The 23,595-nt window shown below is 37.4% G+C and overlaps 2 protein-coding genes across 6 annotated transcripts in view; one reads left to right on the plus strand and one right to left on the minus strand.

Annotated features, from left to right (window-relative positions):
• The window catches only part of C2CD3 (C2 domain containing 3 centriole elongation regulator), a 227,137-nt gene extending 207,941 nt beyond the window's left edge, over nt 1-19,196 (minus strand). For 4 of the 5 annotated variants that reach the window (XM_037840622.1, XM_037840621.1, XM_037840620.1 and 1 more), the window contains exons 1-3: nt 18,970-19,196; nt 18,214-18,483; nt 12,348-12,505 (exon numbers count right to left, since the gene is read on the minus strand). In XM_037840622.1, the coding sequence (XP_037696550.1) occupies nt 12,348-12,505; nt 18,214-18,483; nt 18,970-19,024 (483 nt within the window). In that variant the 5' untranslated portion in view covers nt 19,025-19,196. The remainder of the gene's footprint in view (nt 1-12,347; nt 12,506-18,213; nt 18,484-18,969) is intronic. The other variant, XM_037840623.1, reaches the window with a different exon arrangement.
• A 306-nt stretch (nt 19,197-19,502) lies between these two features.
• Nucleotides 19,503-23,595, plus strand: part of PPME1 (protein phosphatase methylesterase 1) — a 101,758-nt gene continuing 97,665 nt past the window's right edge. Inside the window, exon 1 of the mRNA XM_037840628.1 lies at nt 19,503-19,749. Coding sequence (XP_037696556.1) covers nt 19,649-19,749 — 101 coding nt within the window. The 5' untranslated portion in view covers nt 19,503-19,648. The remainder of the gene's footprint in view (nt 19,750-23,595) is intronic.

Consider the following 23,595-nt stretch of genomic DNA (forward strand, 5'->3'; position numbering starts at 1 on the left):
AACATGAGGAAATATCTTCAGGAACTTGTATTAGGCAATGGTTCTTAGATTTTACACCAAAAGCACAAACAAAAAAGAAAAAAAAAGTAAATTGGACTTTATCAAAATTAAATTTTTTGTGATCAAAAGGTATTACCAAGGAATTGAAAAGACAACCTACAGAAGGTGAGAAAATATTGGAATCATGTATCTGATGAGGGCTCAATATTCAGAATATCTAAAGAACTCTGAAAACTCAACAACAAAAATGCAACCCAATTTAAGAATGGACAGAGGATTTGAATAGACATTTCTCCAAAGAAGATATACAAATGGCCAATAAATACATGAAAAGATGCTCACAGTTATTAGCCATTAGAGAAATACAAGTCAAAACCACAGTGAGATAACACTTCAAACCCACTAGGATGTCTTTTACTTAAAAAAACAAACAGAAAATAACCAAGTGCTGGTGGGGATGCAGAGGAATATTGTTGGTGGGAATATAAAATGGTACAGCCACTGTGGACAACAGTTTGACAGTTCCTCAGAAAGTTATACAAAGAATTATCTATGACTCGGCAATTCCATTTTAGACATCTATTCAGAAGAACTGAAAGCAGCGACTCAAACAGATAGCTACACACCAATGTTTACAGCAACATTATTCACAACAGCCAAATGGTGGAAGTAATCCAAATACCCATCAAAGGATGAATGGATAAACAAATGGGGTATATCCATATGACAGTCTCATTATTCAGCCACAAAAGCACCAATACATGTAACAACATGGATGAAACTTGAAGACATTAGTTGAGTGCAATAAGCCAGGCACAAAGGACAACTATTGTATGATTTTTCTTATATAAAATACTTAGAATAAGCAAAATTCATAGATATAGAAAGTGGAATAGTGATTTCCAGGTGTGGGAGAAATGGTAAGGTATTGTTTGATGGCTGACTTTGGTACGTTAAAAATGTTCTGGAAAAGGTGATGAAAGTTACACAATATTGTGAATGTACTTAATGTCACAGAATTGTTTATTTAAAAAAAACTGTTTAGTTAAAATTATTTTTGTGATGTTGTTCTTAACAGAATAAAAAAGGGCAAATGATTTAAATAAGTACTTCATACAGAAAAAGAAACAAGAAAGTATAATAAACATTAGATATTCACCACATTAGTAGTTAGGAAAATACAAATGACATAAAGCAGTCATAAAACATACCATTTTATATCCACCAGATAGACAAAAATTCAAAATACTTACAATGTCAAGTGTTGACAAGAATGTTTAACCACCAGAAAAGTTGCTGATGGACATAAAAGCTGCTACAATCACTTTAGAAAACAATTTGACATTATCTTGTAAAGCTGATGCACAAACCATATGACAGAGCATAGTCCCAAGAGAACTTCTTGTCCATGTATACTGGGAGACATATACAAGTACATTAATGGTAGCACTATTTGTAAATGCAACAACTTAGAATCAAACAAAATGTTCACCCACCAAACAGAGGTAAACTTGGGTGTAACCACACAGTGGAATATACTCAGTGGTGAAAATGAATAAAGTACAGCCACATGCAAGAGTATGAAAGAATCTTGGGAACATAATGTTAGCAAAAAAAGCCAAAGATCCAATATTAACACTGCTGCATAAAGTTCAAAAATAAAAAAAAACTAAATATATTATTTCAGGATACAAACTCATATGATAAAACTATAATTAAAGCAAGGGAATGATAAATGCAAAATTTAGGAAAGTAATTATATCTGATGATAAAGAAAAGGGAATCAGATCAGGTATGGGCACCCAGGATTTCAAAGGTAACAACAATATTCTATTAATATTCTTAATCTGGGTGAGGGGCTAATGGTGTTCACTGTATGGCTACTTTTGTAGCTTATACATATAAAATGCTCTTTTTTTTTTTTTTTTTTTTTAGCTTATCTGACATATTTTATTCTGATGAATCCTCTAAGTTCTAGATTCACAAACCAGGAAAAGATTAATTTTTCTGATAACTTGGTATGAAATACTAACATTTACAAAGATAACATAAAACTCAATTAGCCACTACAGTAAGAACACATATGACAAACTGGTAAGTATATGTATCAATTCATAAAGTATTTAACACCGAAAGCGTGAGTAACAAAAGAAAAAAACAGATAAATTGGACTTCATAAAAATTTAAAACTTTTTGTATCAGAGAACATTATCAAGAAAGGGAAAAGACAACCTACAAAATGTGAGAAAATAGCTGCAAATCATATATCTGATAAGGGTTTAATTTCCTGAATATATAAAGAACTACAACTCAATAACAAAAAGACAAACAACCCAATTTAAAAATGGGCAAAGGACCTGAATGGACACCTCTCTAAAGAAGATACACAAATATCCAATAAACACATGATAAGATGTTCAACACCACCACCCACCAGGAAAATGCAAATCAAGACCACTTCAAATTATATATGTATATTATATGTAGAGAGAGAGGAGAATAACAACAAAGGTTGGAGAAGATAAAGAGAAACTGAAATCCTCCTACATGTAAAATGGTACAGCCGCTGTGGAAAACAGACTGACAGCTCCCCCAAAAGGTAAAACAGAATTACATGACTCAGCAATTCCATTCCAATATATAAACTCAAAAGAATTGAAAACAAACTCAAACAGGTACTTGCATGCCAGTGTTCCCAACAGCATTAGTCACAATAGCCAAGTGCCCCATCAACTGATGAAGAGACAAAAGAAACACGGTATGTTCATGCAATGGAATATTATTCAGCCATAAAAAGGAATGAAGTTCTGATACATGCTACAACATGAATGAACCTAGAAAACACCATACTGAGTAAAATAATAAGATGCTCTTTTGTACATCTATCTCTACTTAATAAAAATAACCATAAAAGGTTAAGTAAAATAAAATGTATAGTACCTAACATATGGTAGGTAGGCATACAATAAATGTTAATGAAGAATTCATCAGCATGATTTCTCAATTTTGCCCTAATCCATCCCAAAGTATTTCTCTTCTTTCCCTCCTAGTTATAATTCCTCCTTTCCAAAGAGGTAATCTTATCAGTATGTCCACGATAAGAATTTATCCCCATCTTATTCCATTCAGGACCTTACTGGCTCAATTACCAATCACTTCTTTACTTGCACTTCCCTCTGGTCTACAAAACAAATCAGGTGTCCTATACTCTAAAAAAGAGGCCAACAAGCTTATTCTATAAAGGGCCATATGGTAAATATTTTAGGGTTTATTGCATAGTTTCCTTCGTTCCTTTTTCTTCTTTTTAAAACCACCCTTTAAAAAGATGAAACTCATGGTTAGCTCAAAGACTAGATTTGGTCCACTAGGTAAAGTTCTAAAGCAACAATATCAACAAAATTCTAAACTCTGCTACCTGCTATCAATACTGTCTTCTCTTTCAAATCCAAGTAAATTTGCTGTGTCCTTCATGTGCCTAGAACCAAGAGTTTCCGTATTTTTTTCATCTCTTTTAATCTTTGCAACAATGCTGTGAGGTAAAAGCATTAATATCCTCACTTTTCAAAATAGGATATTGGAGCTCAGAGAGTATAAATGATTAGCTGGTAAACACCAGAATTGTTTTTCTACCTAATTTCTCCATGTCCAAGTCTCTTTCCATTATATTACATTACTTCTCCTTCAATTCACTGCCATGCATGTTGGAAACCAAAATCTTTAATTGTTGCTACTACTTCACTGTAAGTAGTACTTATTTCTTTAATCTATCATTAATCTTTCAAAATATGACCTCTGCCTCCACTGTTCTATTAAAACAATTCTCCATTATATTCAATGACCTTTAAATAAAAACTGCAGATATTATCACATCAATAGACATTTCAAAATGAAAAAAAAAAAAAAAATTAAGGTGCAGCTTGCCAGTTCCTCAAAAGATTAAACATACCATATGATCCAGCAATTTTACTTCTAGGTATATACCAAGAGAACCAAAAACTTCTGTTCACACAAAAACTTGTACATGAATGTTCACAACAACATTATTCACAATAGGGCAAATAAACCAAATGTTCCACTATTCAAAAAGTGGAAACAAACCAAATGTAGGCCTGGCGCAGTGCCCAGGACAGTGAAGAAACTGTTTCCTTGGAAAGGAAACCTTCAGAACCCTGTAAATGGGGGATTTCCTAGGGCAAAGCAGGTATGCCTAAAACAATATGCATGCACTGAAAGGATCAGGGAGGCCTCTATGCTTTGGCCTGGAGCTATTCTCTAAATCCATAATAAGTCCTGAAGGAAGTGCATTTATAGGTCAATCTTCAAAGACTGGGAAAGGTGCTTTTTTTCATTTTTTGTTTTTGTTGTTGTTGTTGTTAGCTCCAGGTAATAAAGGAAAACTCTTTCCTAATACTAGCTGCCTCAGTCTAAATTCCTTCAGTAACACATTAAAATATCAAAATGTATCTGTGTCAAACAAAAGGTTACAAAACATACAAACAGGAAGCAATGATCCAGGCAAAGGAGAATATTAAAGCATCAGAAATCATCATTGAGGAGGACCAGACCAGTTTACATTATATATATGTTCCCACAATTAAAATAAAGAGCAACTAAAGAAACAATGATGATTAAATGCAATACATGATACTGGATGGGATCTAGCAAGGTAGGAGAAAAGGCTCAAAGGGACATTACAGGGATATATGAAAATATTGGAATATAGACTATAAGCTTCATATCAATGTTAAATTTCTTGAACATAACAATTGCACTTGAGGTGGCTATATAAGTGAATATATCCTTGGTCTTAGCAAATGTACCTGGCGGTAGTATTAAGTGTTCAAGGAGCATGAAGTATACATTCAAGTTTTCGGAAAACAGATTTATAAGTAGACAGACAGAAAGAGGGATGGATAGAGAGATATGGTAAATATGGTAAAACGTTAAAATTGTTGGATCTAGGTATGGGGTCACGAGCTAGGGGTATGTTGGAGTTCTCTTGCATGGGGTTTGCAGTATTTCTGTAACTGTCCTGTAAGTTTTAAAGTATAGTAGGACCCCCTCCCCATCCACTGAAGACCCGCCGTTCATGGCTAAAACCACAGGTATAGGAAAACACCAACACCCTACCACACCCTGTAGCAGTTACTTTTGTAGTTTGAGGTGCAACAGAAAAACTAGCATGACATTTGTCTTTATGCTTTATTACCTCGGGGATCAAAGATACATTCTTGCTATACAACCTGGCAATCTGCGCATACAAATTTCTTTTAAAATCATAACAAGAGTTTTTACTTTTTCACTAATGGGAAGCACTTCAGGGCCTGTCTTAGGCTTAGAAGCACCACCAGTACCAATACTCTTCCTCTTTGGGGCCATTACTATAGTAAATAAAGGCTTTCTTAAACAAATGCACTGCCATAATGCTACAAGGAATGTGGTAAATGAGAACACTAGAGGCAGACTGGAGGAAGTTTCCAGTGGGAGAATACATATGGGGACAATGAGAGATGAGTCATGTACTGGGCTGGTGGACTTCACCATGATACAGCCTGTACTCACTTGGAGGGTGGTTTGAAACTTATGAACCATTTATTTTTTTATTTTATGAAATTTTCCAGTGTTTTCATTTTTGTCTGTGTGGTTAACAGTGGATAACTGAATCAGCAGATACCGAATCAGTTGATATGGGGGACACAACTATTTCAAAATAAAAAGTTTAAAAAAGGGGGTGGGGAGCATGCTTACAGGGAATGCAATTCACTTAGGATGGAAATAAAAAGCAAGGTTCTACTGAAAAAAAATTTATAAACACAGTATATCCATAAAATGGAATATGGTTTAGCTATAAAAAGCATGAATGGACTAACTATAATGTGCAAACTCTGAGAATTGCATCTTAGAACACAGATTATCAGGGGAAGGCTTATGGTAAAGATCCTTAGATGGTAAGTTCTTTCAGCAGTCACATCTATTCCTGAGTTGTAATGGTTATCTCCAAACTCTGAGATGCTGAGCTCTTTGTGGTCAGTCCCTGGAATTTCGAGTATCTGTGTGACACCTGAGTTCAGCAGCTATGAATGTCAGTATTACCCCAAATAGGAACTGTTAAAAAAGCTGAAGAAAGAGTTCAGACTTCAGTTAGAGGTAAGAATGAAGCTGATCTGGTTAGGACTCAGGCAAATCAGACTAAAAGGTAATGGATGATACTGACTATGTTTTAAAACTTCAACTTCCGTGTGAGACCAAAGGAAGAGATAATTATTCGGTGCAAAATCTATATTTTCTGAAGCACACTAAATAACTTAACTTGTACGGTCAGTTTATTCAAACACCATAATTAAGTGGAACTTTGAATAGGGAGTGAGATCTGGTTGGTTTGCACAAGTTAATGTGAAATCCTGATATATCCCAAAGTAATTTGGGCAGAGAATAAAAATGTATTTGCAAAACCCCCCTGCGGTAATGGGTAAAAATGTGGAAATATTAAACCTCCCCACCTGGGGTAGTGCTGATATTCTTGCAAGCATTGGGGCTGCCAATTTAGAAGGCCGAGCCCTCGATCTTTGGGGCTTGCCCTTATGAAGCTTGCTGCTGCAGGGGAGAGGCTAAGCCTACATATAGCTGTGCCTGGGAGTCTCCCCCAGGGAACCTCTTTTTTTGCTCAGATGTGGTCTCTCTCTCTCTAAGCCCATTTGGTAGGTAAATTCCCTGCCCTCCCCACTATGTGGGCCATGACTTCCAGGGGTATAAATCTCCCTGGCAACATGTGAAATAACTCCTGGAGATGAGCCTGGACCCAGCATCATGGGATTGAGAAAGTCTTCTTGACCAAAAGGGGTAAGAGATATGAAACAGTTTCAGTGGCTGAGAGATTTCAAATGGAGTCAAGAGGTCATTCTGGAGATTATTCTTATGCATTGTATAGATATCCCTTTTTAGTTTTTAGAGTATGGGAATGGCTAGAGGGAAATGCCTGGAGCTGTTGAGCTGCAACCCAGTAGCCTTGATTCTTGAAGACGATTGTATGGCTGTGTAGCTTGCAAAATGTGACTGTGTGACTATGAAGACCTTGTGGTTCACACTCCCTTTGTCCAGTGTATGGACAGATGAGTGGAAGGATGGCAACAGGAATTGAATGAATGTTGGGGTAGATGGGGTGTTTGGGTGTTCTTCTTTACTTCTATTTTTATTCTTAATTTTTTTCTGGGGGAGGGGGTGGTGAAAATATTCAAAAACTGGAAAAAAAAAAAAGGTATGAAGCACTGATGCATGCTAGAACATGGATGAACTTTGAAAACATATGCCAAGTTAAAGAAGCTAGACACAACCAGACAGGCCACATAATACATGATTCCATTTACCTGAAATGTTAGAATAGCCAAATTCATAGAGACAGAAAGTAGATTAGTGGTTGTAACAACCTGGGGGGGGGGCGGGGAATGGGGAGTGACTGCTAATGGGCACCAGGTTTCTTTATCAGACGAAATGTTCTGGAATTAAATAGCAGTGATAGTAATACAACCTTGTGAATATACCCCACCCCATGGAATAGTACACTTTAAAAGTATATCTATGTGGAGAGGCGGGGCAAGATGGTGGCATAGAGAGGAGTGGAAGCTAAGTAGTCCCCCTGGAACAACTACAAAAAACCAGAAACAACTAGTAAATAATCCAGAATAACTGTGGGGGGACAAACGAGACCATCCACTCATCATACACCATCCTGAATTGGGAGGAATGCCCAAGAACACAGCATAAAATCTGTAAGTAAAACCTGCGGATCCAAGTCGCGAGACCCCCTCCCCCATAGCCCGAGCTGCAAAGCCTCCTGGTGCCAGAGAGAAGCTCTCTCCCAGCAAGCGAATACAGCTCAGCTGAGCTCCAACTGGGGTTTTAAGTAGCGAGTGTGAACTGCTCACTACAGGTACGCATCCCCAAAAAACAGACAGAGGCTTTGGGTGACGACTGACCTGGGAGAGCCGGAGGGTCGCCTTGGACTGGGTCTGGAGGGGACTATCTGTTTCTTTTTCGGCTCAGTGGAGAAAGCCCCAGTCATATTCAGTTTCCAGGGCTGTGACTTGGGGAAGGGTGGAGACAGTACAAGCAGAGAGGAGACCATTGAAATGCTAATGACCTCCACCTGGGGGGGTCTGTCTTCTCTAGGAGGAAAGGGGTGGGGCCCTTTCCATTCAGAACCAGACCCCAGAGCCTGGGGGAACACGGCCATACCTCCTCACACCAGTCAAGAATTATAGGCTAACAGGCATCACCTGCTGGGCAGAAAAGCACAGTGACCTGAGGCATCAAAGGGTGGAGCAATTTTCTAAGACACACCCACAGGGAAACCAGATACTGAATATTTCTTCCCTCTGGGACCTGAGCCTGTTCTGGTCTGGGAAAACCTGATTTGGATAACCAAGGAAACCATGCCTAGACAACAGAAAATTACAACCTACACTAAGAAAAACAAAGTTATGGCCCAGTCAAAGGAACAAACGTACACTTCAACTGAGATACAGGAATTTAAACAACTAATGCTAAATCAAATCAAAAAGTTTAGAGAAGATATTGCAAAAGAGATAGAGGCTGTAAAGGAAACACTGGGCATGTATACGGCAGAAATCAAAAGTTCAAAAAAACAACTAGTAGAATCTATGGAAATGAAAGGCACAACACAAGAGATGAAAGACACAATGGAAACATACAATAGCAGATCTCAAGAGGCAGAAGAAAACACTCAGGAACTGGAGAACAAAACACCTGAAAGCCTACACGCTAAGGAGCAGATGGAGAAAAGAATGAAAAAATATGAGCAACGTCTCCGGGAACTCAAGGATGAAACAAAGTACAATAATGTATGTATCATTGGTGCCCCAGAAGGAGAAGAGAAGGGAAAGGGGGCAGAAGCAATAATAGAGGAAATAATTAATGAAAATTTCCCATCTCTTATGAAAGACATAAAATTACAGATCCAAGAAGCGCAGCGTACTCCAAACAGAAGAGATATGAATAGGCCTACGCCATGACACTTAATAATCAGATTATCAAATGTCAAAGACAAAGAGAGAATCCTGAAAGTAGCAAGAGAAGAGCGATCCATTACATACAAAGGAAGCTTAATAAGACTATGTGCAGATCTCTCAGCAGAAACCATGGAGGCAAGAAGGAAGTGGTGTGATATATTTAAGATACTGAAAGAGAAAAACCGCCAACCAAGAATCCTGTATCCAGCAAAGCTGTCCTTCAAATATGAGGGAGAGCTCAAAATATTTTCTGACAAACAGATAATGAAAGACTTTGTGAACAAGACACTTGCCCTACAGGAAATACTAAAGGGAGCACTACAGGGTGATAGAAGACAGGAGTGCGTGGTTTGGAAGACAATTTTGGGAGACGGTAGCACAACATTGTAAGTACACTGAACAAAAGGTAACTATGAATACGGTTGAGAGGAAGGTGGGGAGCATGTGAGACACCACAAGAAAGGAGGAAAGATAAAGACTGAGACTGTGTAACTTGGTGAAATCTAGAGTATTCAACAATGGTGATAAAATGTACAAATATGTTCTTTTATGAGGGAGAACAAGCAAATGTCAACCTTGCAAGGTGTTAAAAATGGGGAGGCATTGGGGGAGGGATGCAATCAGCATAAACTAGAGATTGTAACTAATACAATCATTGTATTATGCTTCCTTTAATGTAACAAAGGTGATATTCCAAGGTAAATGCAGATAAGAGGGGGGGATAGGGGAGGCATGTTAGACACTTGACACTGGTGGTATTGTCTGATTCCTTATTCTACTTTGATTTAAGGTTATTTTTCCTTTTGCTGCTTCCTAGCTGTCATTTTTTTTTCTTCTTCTTTCTTTTGCCTCTCTACCTTCTTTGACTCTCCCTCCTGTCTTGTGGAAGAAATGTAGATGCCCTTATACAGATAGTGCTGAAGGTGATGAACACATAAATGAATGACCATGCAGAGAACCATCGATTATTTACTTGGGATGGAATGTATGGTGAGTGAACAAAACCATATTAAAAAAAAAATGGGTTGATGACAAAACCTCAAGGGCAATATACTGAGTGAAATAAGCCAGACACATAAGGACAATTATTGCAGAGTCTCACTGATAGGAATTAATTATAATATGTAAACTCATAGATATGAAATATAAGGTACCAAGATATAGGACGAGGCTTAAGAATGGGGAGTGGTTGCTTAGTATGAGCAGAATGTTCAATTAGGATGAACTTAAATGTTTGGAAATGAACAGGGGTGTTGGTAGCAAGATATGAGAATAACTAACAGTGCTGAATGGTGTGTGAATGAGGTGGAAAGGGGAAGCTCAGTATCATATATGTCACCAGAAGGAAAGTTGGAGGTCAAAAGATGGGAATGTATAAAACTGAATCCTATGGTGGGCAATGTCCATGATCAACTGTACAAATACTAGAAATCGCTTCCATTAACCAGAACAAATGTTTGACAATGCAATTAAAAGTTAATAATAGAGGGGCATATAGGGAAGAACTATATACCTATTACAAACTATATACTACAGTTAGCAGTATTTCAACATTTTTTCATAAACAGTAACAAATGTACTATACCAATACTACGAGTCAACAATTGAGGGGGGTTGGTTAGGGATAGGGGAGGATTAGAGTTTCCTTTTCTTTTTTTCTTTTTATATCTTTCACTTTATTTCTTGTCTGGAGTAATGAAAAGTTTCTAAAAATTGAACAAAAATTAAGTGTGATGGATGCACAGCTGTATGAGGGTACCCAGGGGCAAGTGATTGTACACTTTGGATCTCTGGATAATTGTATGGTATCTGAACAATCTCAATAAAAATGAAAAAAAAAAAGTATATCTATGTGAATTATATTGCAATTAAAAAAAAAAAAGAAAAAAACTCCACCTAGAGTCCTCACTCAATTGTTCTATTTCCTTGTCTCCCTCCCATTCATCACATGCATACATGTGGATATAATTTTAATTCCCTTTGTCATCAATCCAAAATCATTTTTTCATGGTATTATACAATTATAACAATTTTAATATTGTTGAATAATTAAATTGTGTTCAATATTTAAAATGTATTACTGTAAATATACCTATGTATATAGCGTCTTCCTCTTTGTATGGTATTTCCCTAGGATAATCCCAGGGGTAGAATTGCTGAGGTAAATGATATATGGTAATTTTTAGGCCCTTGAAACATAATGACAAACTGTCCAGCAGGTGTGCTGCAAATTTATACCATCATCAGAAAAATATAGGTATACCAGTCTCACTTCATCATAAAGTCAATATAAGGTGTTGCTATTTTTTATTTACACATTTAAATAAAAATATGATAAACACAGTAAAGAAAATATTAATTTCTTTTGCTTATTTGGATCTATTTCTGGACTCTCCATTCTGTTCCACCGACAGAATTATATATGCTTGTGGTTTTGTTACAGGTTCCTATATCTGGAAAATTTAGATGCTCTGTATCTTTTTTGAACTATTTTCTTATATATCTGTTTAATTTTCTATATAAGTTTTAGAATATATTTCACAAGGCATAAACCTCCCCAAATTTCTAAGGGATCTGTATATTCAGAATTCTCTAGGAAGCTCTCCCTAAAGAGTACCCCTCAGGAAAGCAACTCTTCTGTGTTCTCCCCCACCATCCTATGCCTAGCTATAGCATACTATGAAGCATACTGTGTTCTACTTGTTACTTTTCTTTCTCCTTTACTTTGGAAAACTAAAGGCAAAGACCATCTCTTTTATCTCTATATCCTAAGGTAGTGGCATATAACAATGTATCAAAAAGTATCACCCAAATCAATGAATTGAATACATTAAAGATACCTGTTATATAATCTAAACAAATATTTATAGCTTGGCACTGTTAGGAGCTGTGGGAAAAACAAAGAAAATATACTCCTGAATCTCAAGGAATCTAGAAATTAATTAAAGGGAGACCATTAATACACAATGTTGGGGCATATGTAAGATTATATAATTAGAGCAGTGATTATGTAACTAATGGTCTGGTGAATTTAATGGATAGTGCAGAAAGAGCCAAGGACTCCTAGAACTTGAAATAGGCAGTAAAGTGCTAAAAGGATGTGGATTAAGTGGGGAGAAAGGTAGGTTATAGTTCCTGGGTAAAAACATGAACAAAGACATTAAGATGCAAAATACAAAAACAAAAAATTAAATAAAAATTAAAATGCAAAAACAAGGGCATTGTATTTGTGAATCATGTAAACAATCATTTTACAAACGGACTCAACTATTTCTGCACCCAAATTTTATTTTATGCAGCAAAGATTTAGAATATGCTTACCTGAAGTTCTCCAAGTTTTTTAGATGTCGGTGAAACAATGGTAAAAAATCCATTGATCTGATGGGTTGGAGAAAGCTGGGCTAGTCCACTGATCTGAACTCTACCAACTGGAAGATGATCAAGTTTGGTGATTACTTCCAGCACCAGCACAGCCATATCTAATCAGAAACAAGTACAGCTTTATTGAGACATTTTTCTTCATTTACTTTTGTTTTTTTGGAAGTGGGCAGAGGGGCATTCATTGAATTTTTTTTTTTTTAATTTAAAAAAATTCTTTTATTTTCAAATAAACCAGGCACTTACCATGCCATTCTGAGTTGGGGGAGTATGAACCCAAGATCAAAAGAACAATAAAGTTTTACAGATAACCTCATACAGAGGAAAAAAATTACATTGTATGAAAATATTTAGCACACCAAGTATTTGATAAAGAAAATGACTTTAAAAGAGTATTCTTAAATTTAGTTTTCAAGAACTTAGGTTGGTTTTGAAATATAAAAACAACAAATCTCAGTTCTTTCATTCGCATTACTTCTAATTTTGAATTAGACAAAGGGCTGCTCTTGCACAGCTGCAAGGGTTGGTCCCTGCATCCCAGGGGATCTAACTACTTAGTCCTGGTTTATATCTGATCCCTGAGATCAGATTCCCTTGGTTACCAGGGTCCTTGGAACTGAAAAGAATGGAACTTAACTATATTCTTTAATTAGCCACTTAGATCTAATACCTTCATGGCCATAATTCACACAGCAGAAGAAATATAATGTATGTATATTTCAGGGCAGTATGGCTTCTGAATATTTTCCTGTCAAAGTTGACAAAATAGTTCATTTCTACCATTTGTTCAATAGTGTAGTAAAGAGAACAGAGGACTTGCAATTATATTTGTAATTGTGCCCTTCCTTCAATATTCACAAACTACTTCAATGTAAGCCACAACTGCCTGTAAAACAGGCATCACAATGCCTGAATGACTGCTCTGAGGAATGCGGATATTACATGTAAAACATGTAATGGTTGTTATTTGTGTGATGGTTAGGTTTATGTGTCAACTAGGCCAGGTAATGGTGCCCAGTTGTCTGGTCAAGCAAGCACTGGCTTAACTTACTAAGAGGACATTTTGTGGACTTAAATCATCAGTAAACTGACTGCATCTATGGCTGATTACATCTATGATCAACTAAGGAGTGTCTACAGCAATGAGAGATGTTTAATCCAATCAGTCAAAGAGAATTTTCGTCTCTACTTCAGCTAACCAGTTTCTCCTGAGGAATTCATTGAAAACATTCATTGAAGTTGCCAGTTTGCAGCCTACCCTACGGAATTTGGGCTCATGCAGCCCCACAATTGGGTATGAGATTATAAAATCTCATAATATTTACAGATATCTCCTGTTGGTTCTATTTCCCTGGAAAACCCTTGCTAATAAAATATGACTTCAGGCAAAGTATTTAACAATCACAGTTCCTATCGTACCTATTCATTGGGTTATATGAAAATCCTATGGGCTGATAGATGTAAAAAGTGCCTTGTAGACTATGAAATGATGCACACGTTGATTAAGAAAAATGAACCAACATTCGCTGGCCATTTACTAACAGTCAGGCTTTATTACATTTCATTAATTCTTTGAACAAGTCTATGATACAGGTGTTGGCCCTTTTTGGGATAAAACTGAGGCTCAGAGAGCTATGTAATTTCTCCCAGTTTTCAAGTGACAGAACTGGATTAACACTCAATTCTAGCTGACTATAAAGCCTACTAAACCATGCTGCTTAATTAGGGAGAAAAAGTTTTATTTCTAATAGGCTTCCAACCTCTATCCTTTACTTTTTTCTACAGAATTAGAATATCTACTGTTCATCCCCACACCTCTGACCCCCATTGTCTTTCATATTATTCTAATTGAATCCTATCTGATTAAAGAATGGCAAAAATCAAGTGGTAAGGCTTAGTTAAGTATTGGGATTTTCTCAGTTTCTACTCGACCTTCCCATGCTCCAAACATTTTTATCAACAAAGATATTTTCTTGCAAAGAGATAAGGGGTGGAGGAGGAAAGATGTCAGAAGAGAGTATAAGGCATCTCAGAATTGTATAATTCCTCTTACTTCCAGAGGTAGGGTGGCATAGTTGAAACATTATTGATTTTGGAGTCAGAGTACCCTGAAATTAGGGTTGGTGTTAGGGTGACCTTGGGTACATCACTTTCAACTCTTTGAACCTTGAATTCATCACCTAGAAAATGGGGAGTATAACTACTAGAAATATACAGAGCCCCACAGTATGCATTCTTATACTTCCCATTGCCTTTATCTTATCCCTCCTACTGCATTTTCACTTTCCTTAAATAAAAAATTTAAAAAGATTTCAAGTTTAAAGGTTTTCTGATTAATTAAAAAAAATCTTAAAATATTTAACGTATTGTTGCAACTGTCTCAACTTCTGTTCAGAATAAGATGAGACAGATATAATGGAATTGAAAGGAAACTGTAAAATGCTACACATTTTTCTTTGTTCTTATGTTATTTTATCTAAGGGACTCACATAATCTCTGTGTCACTGCCTCTTTCTTTTCATCCTGGACCTATTCCTGTTTCATGCTAATGTGTGAGAAAGAGTAGGTATAATTTAAAGAATAATATTAAAACGAACATCCATTACCCAGCTTAAGAAATAGTCATGCTTTTTTTCAAGTTTTCAGCTATAGCACATACCCTTATAAACTAGTGTCTGATCTCTTATCCCTTCACTTCCTAAAAAACATATCATTTCTTGTCCACAGCTGGGCTGTCTCATACACCGTTCATGTCTCTGTCTCCTATCCAAATCCTACTTCCTCCATTGCTTCTTTCTGAACTAAAATCAGGAAATTTGGGTGCTGGGACATTTGGTATTTAACCCTCTGAATTTGCTGATGGAAAAATGAAGGCCCAGCAAGACAAAATGAACACAGTTAGTGCACAGCAGAAGTAGAAACCTGGTTGCCTAATTTATGATATTCATAGGGTACTTAGTGTACATTATCAAATAATCGGTCACTTAATTGCATCCTGTCTGGCATTGCTCACTAGTTTCATACAAGTTAGTTTTGTTCTTTCAACTAATCTGTCAGCTCACTTTGGGCAAGGACTGTATCTTTTTTTTTTTTTTTTTAATAATTCAATTTTATTGAGATATATTCACATACCATGCAGTCATACAAAGCATACAATCAATTTTTCACAGTACCACCATATAGTTGTGTGAAGGACCGTATTTTAAACTCTGTATCTGTATCCCCCACAATGCCCAAGATATTTTTATAAGACTTGCATACACAATGCGCCAGGTACAGACCAATCACTTTACAGACATTTTTTTCATTTAATCTTCACAACAATTTCTACCAGATAAGTGCTATTAACCTCATTTAAGAAATGTGAAACAGAGGCTCCAAAGTCTTAAGAAAACTCCAGCATCACTTGGCTATCCAGTTGTGGAAATAAAGTTCAAACTCTGTATTGTCTGACTTCAAAGCCCATGTTCTTCCCATTCAACCAGGTTGCTTCTTCATGAAAAACTCTAGAAGATGAAAGCGCAGCTATTTGATCCCATTTTACAGATTTTTCAGAAATGCAAAGGAACTTTCCCAAAATCCCACAGGTGGTGTTCAGATGCCAAGCCCAATGCATTCTTCATTATACCACAGTATACTCAAATAAATATCCAACCTGTTGTTTTTCATTTTAATAAATACCTTCACTCCTACTGAAGAATATCTAATCACACTTTGTTAAATTATATAAAAATACAAACTGAGGATTTAAGTTTTAGGTTTATGCTAAAACGACATAAACTTAATATTCTCTTAATCATCCCTGTTGGCTAAACATGGGCAAAAGAATATGGCTAACCAAACAGTGGAGACTCAAGTCCATGAATCTTCTTCAGAAGATCTGATGAAGTAAAATGGTTGGCATAAAAATGAAGTCAAATATTCACTGTAGCTATCAGTCCACAATAAAAATACCAAAAATAACATGCTGCAAAAATAAGAATAAACACCTAACAGCAAACCAAAGACGAACGGGGGAGAAAGAGTTTACTTTATACTACTGCTATTTTTCCCCTATCATATCTCTAGAATTGCCTTGTTTGTTGCTTAGTTTGGGCATCTGAACTAAAGAGTTATTACATTTCACTTTGTTTAGTGCAACAATCTGAGTGGTCTCTTTTCCTTCAGTCTCTCCTTTCCAATCCACCTGCTGAAAGTCACACTAATTCTCCTAAAATGCAGGTTTGAGTAGATTATTTTTAAAATAAAAAATATTTAGTGACTCTTCACTGGATATAGAATAAAGTCCAAACTCCTTAAATTGGTAACCAAAGTCCTTTTGAATATGGTCCCAAGCCTACTTTGCAACTTCATCTTGTCTCATCTCCCTCCACAGACTCTACACTTCAGCCATTACTCTACTTATTGCTCCCAGAACAAACCCCATATTTCCATGTCTTCAAGTGTCTGCTAAGCTGGGAATCCTCTTCTTTTTCTGAGGCCTAGATTCAATGGCATCTTCCCCATGAAGCCTCATTATATCTTCATTTTAGGAAGGAATAGTTCACTCCTTTACACGTTACAGTTTATCTTACATTCCCTTAAACAAACTTCCCATACGTTATTTATACTTCCTTAATAGCACTTGCCACTTTCCACCTACTCTTGTAACTAAATATCTCTGTGACTTTAGTTAAAATTGGATACTTTCCTGATTCACTTTTGTAATCCCCACAGCACCTAACACAATATCTAATAGTAAGTGTTCAAGATATTTGTTAAATGACCTAATTACAGCATTTGTTTGTTCTTTGTATTTTAATTTAATGTTTTAAAAAATTTTTCTTGATAGAATGTAAACTACTTAAGGACAGGTTAATTTCTAATTTGCCTCTGAGTCTCCACTATTCCTAGCCCAAGAGCCTTTACATGACAAATGTTCAATTTTTATTGACTTGAATGGCATTGATTTGATAAACAACCCCATCATCCAAAATACGTTTACATGAAAGCTTGACCTGAATAAAGAATTAACACAGTACACTTAGAATGCTTTCTTGTACAAAAATGAAGAAATCCTGGCTTCCTGGGTCGATATAGAGGGATCTTTCCCTTCTTTGAAAACCTGTATTACTACTTTGCCAAACCACTCGTTTGACATTTGGCATGTATTATCTTGTAATATCAGTAAATTTTATATCTATATCTTCTTTCCTCAGTCATAATGTAAGCCCAGATGAAAGACTACAGCTATTACCTGAAGAAGCATGGAGTAGAGAAAAGAACATGAGTTTTGGTCAAAGTAAACTAATCTGTCATTGTTTTCACTTTTTTTTTCAGTGCAGAAATTTAAAGTAAGTATAAAGCACCGTGATTTTGTGTTTTTTACTTATGTTGGAATCACTGGTAAATGTTGGCTGAGAACAATCCCTCCCCTTGCACTTGTGATAACACTTGGAGTACTTTAAGAGATTAGACAGAAATAATTAAATATCTTTTCTCTTTGCTAAAAAAAAAAAGTGGGTGGGTTCAAATCCCAGTTCGACTATGTAACCTTAGAGACTATTTATTTCACCCTCTGAACTTCAGTTTCATTGTCTATAAAACAGAAATAACCTATCTTGCAGGATTATTGTAAGGATTAGAAATTTTATGTATTAACTGCCAGTACACCACATACAATCAATAGTGGTTATTATGAAACCTCTTTGGCTCTTCAATAATTAGCAATGCCCAGCACATATTAGGTACACAATAACACTTACTGCTAACAACATAAAAAGCATGCTTCTTATTAGACCTACTGGTGAAACGATAAGAAAAAATATACCTGTTAGATAAGAGGTAAACTGCTTTGGACCACAGCGAATAGCATAACGTGTAGTCGTTCTCACAGCTTTTGGTTCAGTCTGCAAAGCATCCCTGGGACAAAAAAGGGTTCCATCTGATGTTTCTCCCCACCATCTTACTCGGACAAGTACACAAGTGGGAGGCTTTGCAACCTTCCATATGACTTTATTAACAGTAAGTTTCAGAAAGCAGCGTAGCTGGCCTTCAACCAGAGGTGGTAGGCTTGTAGATGGAGAAATATCACTCAAACCTATGGAAGAATCCAAGAACACTGGGTTAAGGGACTTGCTTTGTGCTAGTCCTTGGGACTCCAATAATGTATAAAACGAGATCATTGCCCATTAGGATCACAGACTCCCCTCAACTAGGTTTCTTCCAGTCCCCTGAGGAAATCTAAAGTTATACCCACGCCACCCCTCACGTTCAACTTTATTTTCAGCAATACTCCTAGAATTTTTTGTTCCCATCCCCTGAAGGAGACCTATCCGTACCCTTGTAGCCCTCACCCTGCCCCATTTGATCCTCTTTTTTGCCCCCCGCCCCCACCCGCCTCCAGCCCCTTTGCATTCTTTGAAGGGCCAACTGCCCTCTCTTTTAACCTTCTGGTTCCCTGGTTATTCGCCCTCCTCCATCCCTTATTCTATAGGGGTGTGGGGGTGAGTGGGTGAGGGGCTCTATAGAACTCCTTCCACCCGGCTCCCCCAACGCCCACCCTGTTAAAGCTTTCTCCAGTTACCTCTCTTCTTGCGGCCACGGCTGCCCCCAGGCCCCTGGCTTTTTCGTTGTTTCATGCCGAGCCCAAGCTTCTCCAACTCAGCTACAGCCTCGGCACCAAAGCCGTACACTTCCTCCCGCCATCCCTTCCCACAGCGCCCGCGTCCCCTGGCAACCGGCGCCGCCGGGGAGCCTGGGAAGCAGGAAGAAGTGACTTTTCCTCTAACAGTCTCCAGGAACCGGCAAGAAGAGAAGGCGCCAAGCCTTCTTATGGCCAATAGACTACAACACCCAGTATGCCTTGCTACTATACCTCTGTGGGACAGGAGGCTGGCACCTCCAACTGCGCAAGCGCAAAGGGATGGGCCTTTTGAGGACTCCATTGCCCAGGGTGCATTGCCTTTAGGAGCTCTCCTCTTTCCGGCGAGGGTCGTCGAATTCTCTACTGTGGGTCGGAGTGATGCGCACGCTCCGTTACCCAGCTTCCTTTGTGGGAGCGTTGCTACGCACTTCCGGTGGAGGCGCTGAGGGAAGGGGGTGGGGTTTGAGAAGCCGGTGGGCGGTGGGCGGTGCTGCCGGTAGCGTGGGGGCTGTCCAAAGGCGACAGGGCGTCGCTAGGGCAGCGATTTGTGATCGGTTAGGCAGTACGTAGCGTGGGACGAAGCCTTGGCTGCTGTTTGATTACGTGCGGCCTCCCCTTCATGTCGGCCCTCGAGAAGAGTATGCACCTCGGCCGCCTGCCTTCTCGCCCTCCCCTACCCGGCAGCGGGGGCAGTCAGAGCGGAGCCAAGATGCGAATGGGGTACGTGACCCGTGCCTCTTCTCCCTGGAGGCCAGGCCGCGGCCATTGGAGAATGAGGTTTCTGGGCGTTTAGAGCTGCCCGGGAGGGGAGGTAAATGATAGGAGAAAACGTTGGTGACTGCCTGGGAAAGATTTGGATGGAGTAGAAAACAGATTTGTGGGGTAGGGAAGGTGCCAAGTCAAGGGAAATTGGAGGACACCATCAGAGAGAGGCTTGAAGGAAATTTGGGAAAAGGGAATGGGACAAAGATTGGGGAAGCTGAGAGGATAATTTAAAGGATGTGGGAGGAACCTCCAGAAGAAGGGATAAAGGAGGTTTGAGGAAAGAGAGTAGAGCAGTGACAGAGAGGTAGGGGAAAATCTTCTAGGATGTGTTGAGGGAAATGACAATGATTGAGAGAAAAGTTGATTGGAATTAGGGGAACCACTAGGGAAAGGTTTGGGAGGAGTAAGAAGACCTGTGAGAACTAGATCTAAAAAGCAGAAGTAACGCTAAGAGGAGAGCAGAAAGTTCTAGAGTTCCCAGAGTACAGATTCAGGGAGTGAGGGGTGACTAGGAGATTAAGTCCCTTAAGGGAGAACTGAGAACCCTTGGGGAATAGGCCTAAGGAAAGATGGAGAATAGCCAGGAAGACTTAAGGGTAGTAGGAATGTGCTGAGAAGCTGGTGGAAATGAGGGAAGGGGTGATGAGAGAGGGCTGAGTTGCTTAGAGAGTCACCATGGGCTCGAGGGATTGAGAAATAACTTGGAATAGGGTTTGGTGAACGGAAGTGCTGCAGAGGCAAGATCTGGGAAGCTTGAGGAAAATCTCGGTGATTGATACATGCTTGGCAATTAAGTCTGAGGATCTATGTACTCATCTGATAAGACTCCAAGAATTAGTGAACATTGGGAGTAGCCACTTAAAATGTTTATGGGGAAAAAATATTTTGGAAAGGGAGGAGCTGTGTTGAAAGGAGATAGTCTTTGAAATTTTAGGTTGTTGAATGACTTGTGCCAGGTTTCTAAGAAGAGAGAATATAATGAGTTGAAGATGGGAAAGTTGATTGCTGAAAGCAGAGGGAATTGAATAGGCAGTTAGGATTGAGGGATGTTTGTAGTATCAGACAGGATTCTGGGGATTATTGACTAAAGAGAATAGAGGTAGGTAGCTTACTTAGGTATGCGGTATGGTAGTCAAGAATATATTTGGGACTCCAGAGATGGGTTGGTAAATATTCTTGAAATAAGGACTTATTTTTTTTTACCACCTAAAAAAGCAATAATATACAAAAACTGCTCAAAAAGGAGACAAGGATGGGAGATGCAGTAAAGTGAAAGTAAGTTATAAGAATGAAGTGAAAGAATTCTATAAATTGAAACAGTGCAGTAGAGGGGTAGTGAGAATGATTATAGAAACCAGGGAAGGAGATTACAAATTGAAGTGGTGATCTGACTATGATGCACAGTAGAAGAAATAGAACACGTTGAGAAGACAAGATAGGTTGATGGCAGCATAAACTTATAAAAGAAAATGAAAATTTTTTTGGCTTTGGAATAAAGGAAGTAATACTATAACATAAATAAAAGGATTTGGAAACTGATCCGTAACAGATTATTTAGGAGAATTAACCTGGAGTGTAAAATTAATGTAATAATTGTTGATATGTATCTTAGTTGCCTTTCTTAAACTAAAATTTGAACTTTAAGTACACCAGCCCTCTGTATAAAATTATAAAAATAATTGGCAGTTGGCTTTTTAATAACTATACATTCTTCAGGTAAGTGTAATTAATTAGAGTTCAGCTCCTCACCTTGTCAAAAAAGTTCTCTGAAGAGGAAGAACTAGGGGAAAAATACTAAGATAAAAAAAAAGGAGAAATCTGCTGATTACAAGATTGTATAGTTGTTTTAGCAGTTTATCTTTTTTAAATAGATGCTTTAGCCTTCTTGACTTAGGTTAACCTCTTATCTTGAAAAATAAAGTTCTTTAGAAAGTTACTTCTTTAGCATAAAGTTGGGAAGAGCATGGTTTTACCTGTGTTGGTGAATTTTATGTAGACCTCAAGTGCTTATTTTCCTATATTTTAGTTTTTTACTTCCTTACTTTTCCCCCCTAATTAATAGACCATATGAATTCAGAACTGAAAAACTAATGAAAATAATTGCATCGGTATTCATGTTTCCCCATAGTACATCACCATGACCATTTTGTCACACTAAATTGTGTTGTAGTGATAAAAGGAAAACTTTTCCTGCAGTTTAGGCTCTCACAGCTTTATTGAAAGATTCAGAATTGGGCATCCCATTCAGAAAGTAAAAGGGAGCTCCACTGAGGGCATGGAAAGGGGAAACTCGTATAGGGCTTATGCAGAAGCAAGTGAGGAAATATTATGACTGGTGACATTAAGTTTCCGTTTTACATGGTGGGGGGGGTGGTTACAAAGTGGGAAACAGAAATACATTGATTAGTGTGGTATGCTTGTCTATTCTGATAAAATATCTCTTACTAGACCCAAACTAGTTTTATTGCTAGGTGGTGCTTATCTGCAGTTTTGTAGCATGTTTTCCAGTTTCTTGGAAAGCTCTTGCAGGTGAATTGTTTTTGTCTTCTGGAAAAGTCCTTCTTGGAAGGCAGCCATTTTATTTTACTTAACAGTAGTGATTATATATATATATATATATATATATATATATATATATATATATAAAATTTTATTTAACAGTAGTGCTTGTATAATATATGCCCTCTACATACTTTTATCATTAGTTAATAGTAAGTATATTCAAGATACTAAGCAGTATGGGTTTTTAAATACTAACCTCCCTCTCCTTTCCCCTTTAGTGGAGGTTAGATTTAATCTTAGAAAGCCTGTTGATTATTATTTAAATTATTCCAAGATTTGTTTTCAGCCCTTGGCATCAAATTAGAGAAAAGTTTATTATAGTCAAACATAGAGACTCTATGAACAAGGACAAAAGAAATTAAAAAAAACTGAAAAAAACAGACAAGAAATGATGTTAGCATACAGTATGATAATGAATATGCTTGAGATTGTTTCCTTTTGAAGATGGTAACTATAACAAGGCATATTTGTCTTGCAAGGACTGTTTCAGTTGTCTAGAAAATTACTTTAAATGGAATCCCTCATTCTTCAGTAACACTAGGTAAATGAGGCATTATTGAAGTCATGTGAAGCTGATCATGGAGATGTAATTAAATAGTTCTATAATGAGGTTAGATAGGGATTGAGCAGTGACTTTTTTTAAAAGTTCTTGAAATAAATCACAAACATACGTAAATTAGAGACTAGAAAATGAAGCCCTGTGCATCTATTACCCAACGTCAACAGTTACCAAATTCATAGTAAATATTATTTCTTCTCTATCCCCTTGTATTTCCCTCCTTCCAGTATTATTTTGAGGCAAATCCTAGGCTTCATGTCAGTTCACATGTAAATATTTCAGTAAGTATATCTAATAAATAAGGACTCTTTTTTGTTGTTGTTGTTAAGTATAACTACAATACCATTAAATAAACTTTTTGGAGGAAATATTTGGACAATAAGTTAAAATGACATCTTTTAGGCTTTTAGCATACTTAATGTGAATTCCATTAAGGTAAGGTGTAAAAAGTTGGAACTGTGTTAATGTTTCAGAAACACATTGAACCATATATTTGTATTGTTTGCCACTATACAAAATGCTTTTTACTCATTCTCGTTTAGCCCCACTGAGGGAGGTATAATAATTATCCCTATTTTATAAATGAGGGAATTGAGATCCAGAAAGGTGAAGGAATTTGTGCAGGGTTGCGCATGTAGTTAGTAGACTAAATTCATCCTATTTTATCCCTGTTGCTTTCT

The sequence above is a fragment of the Choloepus didactylus genome, chromosome 6 (assembly GCF_015220235.1).
Source record: "Choloepus didactylus isolate mChoDid1 chromosome 6, mChoDid1.pri, whole genome shotgun sequence".
Taxonomy (NCBI): Eukaryota; Metazoa; Chordata; class Mammalia; order Pilosa; family Megalonychidae; genus Choloepus; species Choloepus didactylus.